We start from the raw sequence: 15,017 nt of genomic DNA, 5'->3' as shown, positions 1-15,017 counted from the left end.
GGAGGTGTCGTCTCGCTTGTTCATACTGTCTGGGTGTTTTTCTATTTCAATGGCTTCTCTGATTATTCTGCTATTGAGATGTTCTATTTTGGCGATTGTTTTTGTACCTTCAAAATTGATGTTGTGTCCCGTAGTGTTTATGTGTTGTACTAGTGAAGATGTGTGATCTTTCTTCTGTACTGAGTTCTTATGTTCTTCTACACGTACCTCTATTCTTCTGTTAGTCAGTCCGATGTATGTTGCTGGACAGGAGGCGCATGGGATTTGGTATATGCCCTGGTTTTCCAGTTCTATTTTGTCTTTGGGATTTCTCAGGATGGTTGATATCTTTCTGTCTGTGTTAAATGCGGTTTTGATGTTATGTTTGCGTAGTACTTTACTGATTTTGTCGGTTGTTCCTTTTATGTAGGGCAAGATGGCTTGTCCGTTGTTCTGTTCTTCTTCTTGGATGTTTTTCTGTTTCGGAGTCCCCTGCTGAATTATATTGGTGATTTTGTTTTTTTGAAACTTGTTTGCTGTCAATATGTCTGTCAGGGTGTGTAGTTCTGTTTGTATATGTGTTTCATCTGCAAGGCATCTGGTTCTTGTTATTAGTGTTTTGGCTACTGAATTTATTTGTGCTGGGTGATGATGTGATTGCGCATTGAGGTAACGGTTGGTGTGTGTTTTCTTTCGGTAGACTGTGTGTCCTAGGGTTCCGTTTTGTTTTTTGTATATAAGTACATCCAGGAAAGGTAACTGGTTGTTTGTTTCAATCTCCATGGTGAATTTTATTTTGGGATGTAGGCTATTTAGGTGTGTTAGGAAGTTTTCTAGCTCCTTTCTTCCGTGGGGCCAGATCACGAAGGTGTCATCCACATATCTGAGCCACAGTTTTGGTTTGTTTGTAGTCTTTTCTAGAGCGTTAGTATCAAATTCTTCCATGAAAAGGTTGGCGATAACTGGTGATAGAGGGGATCCCATTGGTGCGCCTTCTATTTGTTTGTATCTCTGGCCTCTGTGTATGAAGTATGTGTTTGATAAGCAGTGTTCTGCTAGTTCTATAATATGGTTTGGTGGTTGGTATTTGCTTCTTATTGTTGATAGAGCTTCTTGGACTGGCACCTGGGTGAATAGTGATACCACATCGAAGCTGACTAGCAAGTCTTTTTGGTCTATCTGTAGATTTTTCACTAATTCTATAAAGTGGTATGAGTTTTGGACATATGAAGCTGCCATTTCTGCTTGAGGTTGTAATTGTTTTGCTAGGTATTTAGCTAAGTTTTGTAGTGGTGAGCCTATAGAACTTACTATGGGTCTTAGTGGGATTCCATCTTTGTGTATTTTGGGGAGGCCATATAGTTTTGGGCATCTGGATGACTTCTCCCTAGGAATGATTGTTTGTTGGATTTCTTGGCTTATAGAAGTTGATTTTATCTTTTTCTTGGTGGTCTTTTCTAGATAGGTTGTGGGATCTGTATATATAGGTTTGTATGTAGTTTCTTTGAGTAAGTTGGACAGTTTCTCTTCCTAGTCTGATGTGTCCATTACCACTGTAGCATTGCCTTTATCTGCTGGTAGTATGATTATGCTGTTGTCTTTTCTTAGGTTTTGCAATGCTACTTGTTCTTCTTTTGTTAGGTTGCTTTTGGGTGGTTTGCTTGTGCATAGGATGTGGGTGACTTCATGTCTGACTTGGTCTGCTTCATCTGTATTGAGTTTAGTTAAGCTGGTTTCCACTCCACATATGATGGTTTCTGTGGGAATTTTCTTTGGTGCAACAGCGAAGTTGAAACCTTTTGCTAGGACGTTTGTTTCTGCTGTTGTTAGTCTTCTGTGGGAGATGTTATGCACTACTTGTTGTAGATGTTGTTGTGGTGTGGTTGTTTGGTTGTTGTAGTTCTCTAATTGTTTGAGTTTCTTTGAATGTCTGTTGTTTTTATAGATGGTCTCTGTTTCTGCTCTCCAAACCACCAGTTGTTTCACTTTGTCCCATAGTATTGGGTGAATAATGTTGCTGAGTTTGAGATGTAATGTTAGTAGGTCCTTGTTTGTTTGGTCCCCTCTATCACCAGTTATCGCCAACCTTTTCATGGAAGAATTTGAAACTAACGCTCTAGAAAAGACTACAAACAAACCAAAACTGTGGCTCAGATATGTGGATGACACCTTCGTGATCTGGCCCCACGGAAGAAAGGAGCTAGAAAACTTCCTAACACACCTAAATAGCCTACATCCCAAAATAAAATTCACCATGGAGATTGAAACAAACAAACAGTTACCTTTCCTGGATGTACTTATATACAAAAAACAAAACGGAACCCTAGGACACACAGTCTACCGAAAGAAAACACACACCAACCGTTACCTCAATGCGCAATCACATCATCACCCAGCACAAATAAATTCAGTAGCCAAAACACTAATAACAAGAACCAGACGCCTTGCAATGAAACACATATACAAACAGAACTACACACCCTGACAGACATATTGACAGCAAACAAGTTCCAAAAAAACAAAATCACCAATATAATTCAGCAGGGGACTCCGAAACAGAAAAACATCCAAGAAGAAGAACAGAACAACGGACAAGCCATCTTGCCCTACATAAAAGGAACAACCGACAAAATCAGTAAAGTACTACGCAAACATAACATCAAAACCGCATTTAACACAGACAGAAAGATATCAACCATCCTGAGAAATCCCAAAGACAAAATAGAACTGGAAAACCAGGGCATATACCAAATCCCATGCGCCTCCTGTCCAGCAACATACATCGGACAGACTAACAGAAGAATAGAGGTACGTGTAGAAGAACATAAGAACTCAGTACAGAAGAAAGATCACACATCTTCACTAGTACAACACATAAACACTACGGGACACAACATCAATTTTGAAGGTACAAAAACAATCGCCAAAATAGAACATCTCAATAGCAGAATAATCAGAGAAGCCATTGAAATAGAAAAACACCCAGACAGTATGAACAAGCGAGACGACACCTCCCGCCTACATGCCATTTGGAAACCAGCATTGATAGACAAACGAATTTCAGCAAACAAGGATTTAAAAAACCAACAAACAACCCCAAATGCCACCAGCCCCAGCAAGACTCATCCACACCCAGAACAAAAACTCTCCCACACAGAAGACAGAACAAGTCAAGCAAAAGTGCTATCACCCAAGCAGAAGAACGCACACACGAACCTGACTGACCCATACCAGAGATGCATGGCGGGTCCTCGAACTCGGAGCCAAGCCAAAGCTCTGGAGGCCACTACACAGCCCACTCCTCAGGACACCAAATCACAACACTCAGGATATTACGACACAACAAAAAACCCCACCCATTCAGAACACACCCCACCCAATCAGAAGACAGCCACGCCTCCAACCAATCGGAAGACAACCACACATCCACCCAATCAGAAGACAGCCACGCCTCCACTCAATCAGAAGACAACCACGCCTCCACCCAGTCGGAGGACACCCCCACCCAATCAGAAAGCAGCCACGCCTCCACCCAGTCAGAAGACAGCCCCACCGGCAGTTGGAAGGAAAGGAACAGACAGACCACGCATTGCTCCTGAAAGCAGCAGGAGGAACACTCCGGCCTGATGATGACGGATGGGATTTTGTCGAAACATCGCCACAACTTTCTGAAGATGAAAGGAACGCGGGAAGAAACCCGAGACTCTAGACCTACACATACAGACACCCGCGAGAATCTACGAAAACAAATATATATATATATATATATATATATATATATATATATATATATATATATATATATATATATATATATATATATATATATATATATATATATATATATATATATATATATATATATATATATATATATATATATATATATATATATATATAAGGTAAAGGTAAAGGTTCCCCCGCACATGCGTGCTAGTCGTTTCCGACTCTAGGGGCCGGTGCTCATCTCCGTTTCAAAGCCGAAGAGCCAGCGCTTGTCCGAGGACGTCTCCGTGGTCATGTGGCCGGCATGACTAGACGCCAAAGGCGCACGGAACGCTGTTACCTTCCCACCGTAGTGGTCCCTATTTTTCTACTTGCATTTTTACGTGCTTTCGAACTGCTAGGTTGGCAGAAGGTGGGACGAGTAACAGGCGCTCACTCTGCTACGCGGCACTCGGGATTCGACCCGCCAAACTGCCGACCTTCCGATCGACAAGCTCAGCGTTCTAACCCACTGAGCCACCGCGTCCCTTATATATATATATATATATATATATATATATATATATATATATATATATTCAGAAATACTGTAGGTAAAATAAAATTCAAGTACATCAAGAGTGGATCTTGAATCCATGTTCTACTAACCATGAAGCTCTCTTCATTAATGGACGTTTTCCTAAACTCATTTTGATTAAGCACAGACAATTAACTGGTATATTTAGCAGATAAAACCTCAATTATTGCTGAATCTTTTCAGGTTCTGCAGGGAAATACTTTGCAAATTTTGGAAAATGGGAAGTTGTTGAAACTTCTTAAAGTTGCAACTGATGATGCTGGCCTATATTCATGTGAAGCCACCAGTATAGCTGGGAGTTCAGAGAAATTTTTCACTGTAGATGTACAAGGTTGGTATCCTTAGCTATGGTTATGATATGAAATTAAATATGAAATGCCTTTGGCATTTCACCAGTATCTGCTTAGGTATGTAATGCAAGCCTGAAGTACTCAGTAGTAAATTAGCTCTCATAGGGTCTTTAAAATATATTATAAATAACTGACTAACCTTCTTATTTTGCATTATTATTTTGATGTGATATGGACCCATTAAAAGGACAAGAGAGCAACACAACAACACACTAAGCCTAAGAGAATTAATCAGGACTTCAGATTATTTGTACTTGCTTTCTATAGCTTTTAACCCTGGATATTTGAAATGATATGGAACCTGAAGTAGCTTTATTTAGGCTTTTAGATTATTTAATGCTCTATGTTTTAATCGATCCTAAAACTCTAAAAATAGCCCAGATCTATGAGCCACTTTGCCTGGTTCACTGCTTCAGTTCATTCCCTTAATTAATGATGCTGTGGCTTTCTTTTAAACAACCAGTATAAACTCCTCGTTGCAATTAATCCCAAAACTGTTTTTATTCAAATGTCAACCTAGATTAAAAATAGATTTATATTGCACAAGTTCCCACAGTTAAATGTTAATATGGATACTATAAGCTAGTATTTAATACGTATTTCGCATGCAAAAAGGAAGGAAAAGTTATGAACATATTTCCAGGATTAACTTCCACTTTTCGTTTCTTAAAAGCACTTTACAGTATTTTAATAGGGCTTCCTATTTAATTATTGTCCCTTGTTGTTGTCTCTTGTTGTCTTTTTCCTCTAGTCCCACCCATTATAGGAAATGCTGAACCCAATGAATTTTCAGTCATCCTCAGCCAACAGGCAATTTTAGAATGCAGAGTCAGTGGGTCTCCTTTTCCTATCATCAAGTGGTTCAAAGATGGCAAGTAAGTGCTAATTCTTAAACCATTCTAACATGACTTATAGACAAAAAATGAGAAGCTTGTTTCCTATTGATATAGCAAAGTCAGTATGCTTTTATTAGACTAAGGAAATTCATATAAAGACCAAAAGTCTTGGAACTATATTAGCTTCTTATTTTCCCCACTAATGGTAATTTTCTAGATGAATTGTTAATGAAATTGAAAGAATCCTTGTATATCCATTTCCAAAAAATGGATTGCTCAGGATTTCTCACAGTGTAAATTTTGATATTATTTTACTTTGTAGTGTACCTGTCAGTATGTTATATTTACAAAGCTTGATTTACAAACATTTTATTAAAATGATGCCATTTTAAGGTATTTTCCCCCCCTACAGGCCCCTCTTTTTAGGTGACCCTAATATTGAGGTTTTGGACAAAGGGCAAATTCTTCAAATAAAGAATGCTCAAAGAGTTGACAAAGGACGCTACCAATGCAGTGCAACCAATTCTGCAGGCAATCAGTTTAAGGAACTGAAACTCACAATCCACAGTAAGTTATTACAAAAATATATTGCACATCTTTTTAAGGTGTGTTGATAATAAATATGACACAGGCCCTTGTACTCAATTTTTTGTGTTCCCATAAAGAATAAATCAAAATGTTCCTTCAGCTTAAAACATTTATTTATTCATTCATTTGTACCTTTACATTTTTTTAATTGTAGAAACTATAAAATTGATCACTATAAGAAATAATGCTTAAAACAAAAATACATTTATCAATAAAAATGTTAATTGTTATACCACAGGCTCTATTGCTATAATGGATCTTTAGTCTGAGAACCTATTGTATTTTCTTCATTAGGAAAATTTGGAGTTGGAAGTTCAAAAATGGACATCTCAGAGTTGATTTTATCCCTTCTTCAGTAGTTTGTTTCACTCCCAGTTACTGAAAAGGGCCCTTTTCCTTTCCCTGGATTTAAGGTGGAAATTTGATAGTAACTCATTTGTTTTCTGGACTGTCCTCTTTATGACCAAGTTGCAGAAATAAAGGTTTCCCCAATCAGCTGTGGAAATGAGTGACAGGAAGGGGTGGCTCTTCCATCACATTTGCAACTGTGTTGTAGTCTAAATTTATGGATATTAGTACTGGCCTTTCTAATTTCTAATAAACGTTTTGGGTTACAATTTATTCTTCAGTTAAAGAGAGACTTTCTTCAGGTACAGATAAGTGCTTCTTTTTGATTATTTAAGTTATTTCTGGAATTACTTAGAAAGATTTGAGAATTTTACTGATTTTTGCTTACCTTGCAAAAAGCTGAGGAACTAAGAGATTAAAATATTTAAATGGAAAGAATTATTTTTTCTTTTTGAAAGAGTGAATAGAAAGATCCTTGCATGGGAAAGCTGTCTTGTTTAAATATCAGTTGTAAAACAAAATCTTGAGGGCGGATTACCAGAGCACAAGAGGGTTTCTTTAAAAGAAATATTTGATTTATGGACCTGTAAAGTGCTTGAACTTCTTCACTGGAAACAGTAGTTATTACTGAAGGTGAATAATTCCCCGTAGAGACAACTGAGATGGATTCACTGGATTTATAAATGCAATTATATAAAATTTGAAAAAAGTGTTGTAGATTACCTGTTCAAATTGAAATATAAGAGATTTATTGGAGTTACTTCACGGAAACTACAAGTGGACTTGAAAGCTGAATCTATTTGTTTTAGTCTGAATCCCCACTTCCTCCCACTTCCTGTGTTCTTTTCCAGGTTGAGTTTTACTGAAGGTACAGCTTTATCTTCCTTTGGTAATTAATGACAGATTAAAGTGGATTGGCAGATCCCCAAAACATAATTAGTGAGCATAACTTGAGAAAGAAAGGCTGGCAGAAGAGAATAGCAGAAATGCACTGTACCTAGGCTATGACAGAACCTAGGCAGAACATTTTGAATCTTGTATAGTCATTGAAATAAGAGACCAATAATGGACTGCCAGAATACTGAAGGATAGGCCATAGCTGACATTATTCATGAAGTATGGAGAAATTAAAGACAGAGAACAAAATGGGAAATAATTTGCAGGGGGGAAAGTCTATATAATGCAAACTGGCCATATGTTATAGCACTTAAAAATAGAAGTAAACTTGGATGAGTGTATTTCTAATTACTTTTCCCAGTGTCTTCAATTCCAAATATAGTCATTCAGAGATTGCATCTGAGACCCACACAAATGTTATCTTCATTTTGTTGACTGCCTTCAAAATTCATATTCATATTTATTTATTACATCCCTGAGGCCAAATACAAACAAGGGAAATCAAAGAGGAAGAATTTTCAATGTTTAACAGCAAGACACTCTGTTGTTGCATTTATACGTCATATAATAGATGGAGAAGCTCTATACAGTCAGTAAAAACAAGACCAGGAGCTGACTGTGGCTCAGACCATGAGCTTCTCATTGCAAAATTTAGGCTTAAACTGAAGAAAGTAGGGAAAAGCACTAGGCCACTCAGGTATGAATTAAATCATATCCCTCTTGAATATACAGTAGAGGTGACAAATAGATTTAAGGAATTAGATCTGATAGACAGAGTGCCTGAAGAACTATGGACAGAGGTTCGCAACATTGTACAACAGGTAGCAACCAAAACCATCCCAAAGAAAAAGAAATGCAAGAAAGCAAAATGGCTGTTTGAGGAAGCTTTGCAAATGGGCTGAGGAAAGGAGGGAAGTGAAAGGCAAGGGAGAAAAAGAAAGATACGCCCAATTGAATGCAGAATTCCAGAGAATAGCTAGAAGAGATAAGAATGCCTTCTTAAATGAACAGTGCAAAGAAATAGAAGAAAACAATAGAATAGGGAGGACCAGAGATCTTTTCAAGAAAATTGGAGAAATGAAGGGAACGTTTCATGCAAAAATGGGCATGATAAAGGACCAAAATGGCAGGGACCTAACAGAGGCAGAAGAGATTAAGAAGAGGTGGCAAAATTACACAGAAGAACTATACAAGAATGAGCTTAACGTCCCTGATAATCACAATGAGGTGGTCACTGACCTCGAGCCAGACATCCTAGAATGTGAAGTGAAGTGGGCCTTAGAAAAGCTGAGCAACAACAAAGCTAGTGGAGGTGACAGTATTCCAGCTGAGCTATTCAAAATCTTAAAAGACGATGCAGTAAAAGTGCTACACTCAATTTGCCAGCAAATTTGGAAAACTCAACAGTGGCCACAGGATTGGAAAAGATCAGTTTACATTCCAATTCCAAAGAAAGGCAGTGCCAAAGAATGTTCAAACTATCGCACTATTGCACTCATTTCTCATGCTAGTAAAGTTATGCTTAAAATTCTACAAGCTAGACTCCAGCAGTATGTGGATCGAGAACTACCAGAAGTACAGGCAGGATTTTGAAGAGGCAGAAGAACTAGAGATCAAATTGCCAACATACGCTGGATCATGGAGAAAGCTAGAGAGTTCCAGAAAAACATCTACTTCTGCTTCATTGACTATGCTAAAGCCTTTGATTGTGTGGATCATAATAAACTGTGGCAAGTTCTTAAAGAGATGGGCGTACCAGACCATCTTATCTGTCTGTTGAGAAACCTATATGTGGGCCAAGAAGCAACAGTGAGAACTGGACACGGAACCACTGATTGGTTCAAAATTGGGAAAGGAGTCCGGCAAGGCTGTATACTGTCGCCCTGCCTATTTAACTTATATGCAGAGCACATCATGAGAAAGGCAGGGCTTGATGAATCAAAGGTTGGAATTAAGATTTCTGGAAGAAATATCAACAACCTAAGATATGCAGATGATATCACTCTAATGGCAGAAAGTGAAGAGGAACTAAAGAGCCTCTTGTTACGGGTGAAGAAGGAGAGTGCAAACCTTGGGTTGAAACTTAACATTAAGAAAACCAAGATCATGGCATCCGGCCCTCTCAATTCCTGGCAAATAGATGGGGAAGAAATGGAGATAGTGACAGATTTTATTTTCCTGGGCTCCAAGATCACTGCAGATGGGGACTGTAGCCAAGAAACTAAAAGACGCTTGCTCCTGAGGACTTCCGGGTGGCAAGGCTCCGTTGACGGCAGCCATTTCAGCTGTCAGCCCCGTTGTCTCCGTAGAGCCGCCAAAAACAGCGACGATCAGCTGTTTGGCAGCTCGGAAACCTGCTCCTTGGGTGAAGAGGAGGGGGTGAGCGCCCAGGCAGGGGTAGAGCTCCCCTAGACCGCCAGAGTTTAAACTCTGGTGGTTGAAGGGTGTGAGCCCCCCCAAAGCCTGAGTTTGCTCCGGACTCTGGGATGCCTCTGCTCCAAGGCTTTGGAGCAGAGCAGGACGCTGCAACCATCCCTGCCATTGAGAGGGAATTGGGGATTACTTGGATGCAGGCAGAGCTGTGCAGGAGAATGCTGTAATAGCATGTATTTGAACTTTAACTCAGACTACTTTGTGGAAAAGTTGCAAACAGTGCAGAAAGTGAAAGTGCGCAATAGAACTAAGTGGTGCCAAAATGGCCACTAAACCAACTAAAGTTCCTAGAAGTGCGGCGGCCTCGCCAGTTCAGCAATCTTCATTACAGGCTTTGATGCCTCCTCCCCTGGCACCCACACCCGCACCAGCTTTAACAATAAAAAATTTGCAGGATGCTTTGCTTGAGGCTTTGAAAAAACAATCTCAACAAATAGCTGAGCTTATTGAGGAGAAGAATACAGAAATAAGGGCAGATATTTTGGTTGCATTTCAAGGGCTCGCTGTTTGCATTGAACATTTGGATGAGAGAGTGGAAGAACTTAGCCAAAATAATATGAGATTAGATGCCAAAATGATGGATGCTGAAACTGTGATGGATAAGATTGATGATGATTTAACATTGGTGCAGTACCGCGAGATGGAGTTCGCTGTGAGAATCAGAGGTTTGAAAGAAGATCCTAAGGAAAATTTGAAAAAAAGTACTCTCAGAAGCTCTTGAACAGATTCTGGGGCGTTCAGCAGAAGATATTATGGTGGATATAGATAAAATATTCTGTGTTAATTCCTGGATTGCAAGACAAAGGAAGCTACCTAGAGATGTGGTGGTTTATTTTACGAAAAGAGCAATTAGAAATGAGGTTATTCAAGCTTTTTATAATAACAAATTTACAGTTGCAGAGCAAGAAGTTTTAATTTTGAAAGAGATCCCTCCAAGAATTTTAAGGAGAAAGAAAGAATTTGCATGGAGAAGATGGATTGAATATATTCAGAATAAAAATGGGACTAAAAAGTTTCATTTAGCATTTGAATAAGTAGTGGTTTTATATGATGTATAATTAGTTATTTGTTATTTGTTAGCAATATGATGACTATGGAGTGCGACAGAATTTAATGTTTGATTTTTAGGTTGTTAGCATATTTTAGCTTATGTTTGTAATACTATACCCTGTATTCAGCTCTGGAAGGTTGGGGAGGGGGGAGGGGTGGGTAGGGGTGGGTTGGGGAGAGGGGAGGGAGAGGAGGGTTTTTTTCTTTTTTTGTTTCTTTTTTATCTTAAAAATGTATTGTAAAACTTTTCAATAAAAAATAGATGCTTGCTCCTGGGGAGGAAAGCCATGGCAAATCTAGACAGCACACTAAAAAGCAGAGATATCACCCTGTCAACAAAAGTGCGTATAGTCAAGGCTATGGTCTTCCCAGTTGCAATGTATGGCAGTGAAAGTTGGACCATAAAAAAGGCTGAGCGCCAAAGAATTGAGGCCTTTGAACTGTGGTGCTGGAGAAGACTCCTGCAAGTCCCTTGGACTGCAAGGCGATCAAACCGGTCAGTCCTAAAGGAGATCAACCCTGACTGCTCTTTAGAAGGCCAGATCCTGAAGCTAAAACTCAAATACTTTGGCCACCTAATGAGAAGGAAGGACTCACTGGAGAAGAGCCCAATGCTAGGAAAGATTGAGGGCAATAGAAGAAGGGGACGACAGAGAATGAGGTGGCTAGATGGAGTCACTGAAGCAGTAGGCGTGAGCTTAAATGGACGCCAGAAGATGGTAGAGGACAGGAAGGCCTGGAGGAACGTTGTCCATATGGTCGCAATGGGTTGGACACAACTTCGCAGCTAACAACAACAACAACAATAGATGGGGCCACTTTGAACCATTTAATTTCCCTTCAAATATCTACAAAATGCAGCAGCCTGAATACATGTCAATTAATAAAAGATATTTAGAAGTTCAAGCTCTTTTTCATTCATATCTCTCTTAAAAAATCTCTTCCTTTCTGCATCAGAATAAATGACTGTTCAAATTGGGTATGGAAATTGGAAAATTACTTAAATTAGTAGTCTAAAGTATCTCCTTACCTAGATATGCCATACCTTTGAGTACATTCATGGTTTCTTTGCCATTTAATATGCCTGGGAATTATATTTTTATTGTTTGTTACCTTTGCAACCCATCACATGTTGGGTTTTTTTCATTCTGGCAGCACAGGTTGTATGTTAGCATGAATACATTTCCACCATCAGCAATCACATTTAGCACTTGTTTATTACACTATACCCCTTCATGGATTACTGCCTTGTCGTGGCGAAGGGGCTTGCGTAAGTCAATGAAGCTATGAGCTATGCCGTGCAGGGCCACCCAAGACGGACAGGTCATAGCAGAGAGTTCTGACAAAACGTGATCCACTGGAGAAGGAAATGGCAACCCACTCCAGTATCTTTGCCATGAAAACCCTATGGACAGTACCAAAAGGCAAAACGATATGACGCTGGAAGATGAGCCCCTCAGGTCGGAAGGCGTCCAATATGCTACTGGGGAAGAGCAGAGGGCTAGTACTAGTAGCGCCAGAAAGAATGAAGCGACTGGGCCAAAGCCGAAAGAACGCTCAGCTGTGGATATGTCTGGTGGTGAAAGGAAAGTCCGATGCTGTAAAGATTTTTTCTCCATAGGAACCTGGAATGTAAGATCCATGAATCAAGGAAAGCTGGACGTGGTCAAACAAGAGATGACAAGACTAAACATTGACATCTTAGGTATCAGCGAACTAAAATGGACAGGAATGGGTGAATTTAATTCAGATGACCATCAGGTATACTACTGCGGGCAAGAATCCCTCAGAAGAAATGGAGTAGCCTTCATAGTCAATAAAAAAATAGGAAAAGCAATACTGGGATACAATCCTCAAAATGACAGAATAATCTCAGTTCGAATCCAAGGCAAACCATTCAATATCACAGTAGTCCAAGTCTATGCCCCAACCACCGGTGCTGAAGAGGATGAAATTGACCGGTTCTATGAAGCCCTACAGCACCTTATAGAACTAACACCCAGAAATGATGTCCTTATCATCATGGGGGATTGGAATGCTAAAGTAGGAAGCCAAAAGATAACTGGAATAACAGGCAAGTTTGGCCTTGGAGTACAAAATGAAGCAGGGCACAGGCTGATAGAATTTTGTCAAGAGAATACGATGGTCATAGCAAACACTCTTTTCCAACAACCCAAGAGACGGCTTTACACATGGACATCACCAGACGGTCAACACAGAAATCAGATTGACTATATGCTCTGCAGCCAAAGATGGAGAAGCTCTATACAGTCAGTAAAAACAAGACCAGGAGCTGACTGTGGCTCAGACCATGAGCTTCTTGTTGCAAAGTTTAGGCTTAAATTAAAGAAAGTAGGGAAAAGCGCTAGGCCAGTCAGGTATGAATTAAATCATATCCCTGTTCAATATACAGTAGAGGTGACAAATAGATTTAAGGAATTAGATCTGATAGACAGAGTGCCTGAAGAACTATGGACAGAGGTTCGCAACATTGTACAACAGGTAGCAACCAAAATCATCCCAAAGAAAAAGAAATGCAAGAAAACAAAATGGCTGTCTGAGGAAGCTTTGCAAATAGCTGAGGAAAGGAGGGAAGCGAAAGGCAAGGGAGAAAAAGAAAGATATGCCCAATTAAATGCAGAATTCCAAAGAATAGCTAGAAGAGATAAGAATGCCTTCTTAAATGAACAATGCAAAGAAATAGAAGAAAACAATAGAATAGGGAGGACCAGAGATCTTTTCAAGAAAATTGGAGAGATGAAAGGAACGTTTCATGCAAAAATGGGCATCATAAAGGACCAAAATGGCAGGGACCTAACAGAGGCCGAAGAGATTAAGAAGAGGTGGCAAAATTACACAGAAGAACTATACAAGAATGAGCTTAACGTCCCTGATAATCACAATGAGGTGGTCACTGACCTCGAGCCAGACATCCTAGAATGTGAAGTGAAGTGGGCCTTAGAAAAGCTGAGCAACAACAAAGCTAGTGGAGGTGACAGTATTCCAGCTGAGCTATTCAAAATCTTAAAAGACGATGCAGTAAAAGTGCTACACTCAATTTGCCAGCAAATTTGGAAAACTCAACAGTGGCCACAGGATTGGAAAAGATCAGTTTACATTCCAATTCCAAAGAAAGGCAGTGCCAAGGAATGTTCAAACTATTGCACCATTGCACTCATTTCTCATGCTAGTAAAGTTATGCTTAAAATTCTACAAGCTAGACTCCAGCAGTATGTGGATCGAGAACTACCAGAAGTACAGGCAGGATTTCGAAGAGGCAGAGGAACTAGAAATCAAATTGCTAACATACGCTGGATCATGGAGAAAGCTAGAGAGTTCCAGAAAAACATCTACTTCTGCTTCATTGACTATGCTAAAGCCTTTGATTGTGTGGATCATAACAAACTCTGGCAAGTCCTTAAAGAGATGGGCATACCAGACCATCTTATTTGTCTCTTGAGAAATCTATATGCGGGCCAAGAAGCAACAGTGAGAACTGGACACGGAACCACTGATTGGTTCAAAATTGGGAAAGGAGTCCGGCAAGGCTGTATACTGTCGCCTTGCCTATTTAACTTATATGCAGAGCACATCATGAGAAAGGCAGGGCTAGATGAATCAAAAGTTGGAATTAAGATTGCTGGAAGAAACATCAACAACCTAAGATATGCAGATGATACCACTCTAATGGCAGAAAGTGAAGAAGAACTAAAGAGCCTCTTGTTGCAGGTGAAGAAGGAGAGTGCAAAACCTGGGTTGAAACTAAACATTAAGAAAACCAAGATCATGGCATCTGGCCCTCTCAATTCCTGGCAAATAGATGGGGAAGAAATGGAGGTAGTGACAGATTTTATTTTCCTGGGCTCCAAGATCACTGCAGATGGGGACTGTAGTCAAGAAATTAAAAGACGCTTGCTCCTCGGGAGGAAAGCCATGGCAAATCTAGACAGCACACTAAAAAGCAGAGACATCACCCTGTCAACAAATGTGCATATAGTCAAGGCTATGGTCTTTCCAGTTGCAATGTATGGCAGTGAAAGTTGGACCATAAGAAAGGCTGAGCGCCAAAGAATTGAAGCCTTTGAACTATGGTGCTGGAGAAGACTCCTGCGAGTTCCTTGGACTGCAAGGCGATCCAACCGGTCAGTCCTAGAGGAGATCAACCCTGACTGCTCTTTAGAAGGCCAGATCCTGAAGCTAAAACTCAAATACTTTGGCCACCTAATGAGAAGG

General features: G+C 39.8%; 1 protein-coding gene across 1 annotated transcript in view; it reads left to right on the top strand.

Annotated features, from left to right (window-relative positions):
* HMCN1 (hemicentin 1) overlaps window positions 1-15,017 on the top strand; it is a gene marked incomplete at its 3' end in the record, with an annotated part of 484,864 nt that overhangs the window by 291,439 nt on the left and 178,408 nt on the right. Inside the window, 3 exon segments of the mRNA XM_081325521.1 lie at window positions 4,466-4,613; window positions 5,384-5,507; window positions 5,881-6,035. Coding sequence (XP_081181647.1) covers window positions 4,466-4,613; window positions 5,384-5,507; window positions 5,881-6,035 — 427 coding nt within the window.

The sequence above is a fragment of the Vipera berus genome (genome assembly GCF_964194415.1).
Source record: "Vipera berus genome assembly, chromosome: 3".
Lineage (NCBI taxonomy): Eukaryota > Metazoa > Chordata > Lepidosauria > Squamata > Viperidae > Vipera > Vipera berus.
Note: the sequence above shows the minus strand (reverse complement) of the source record. Positions and strands in the feature narration are given on the sequence as shown.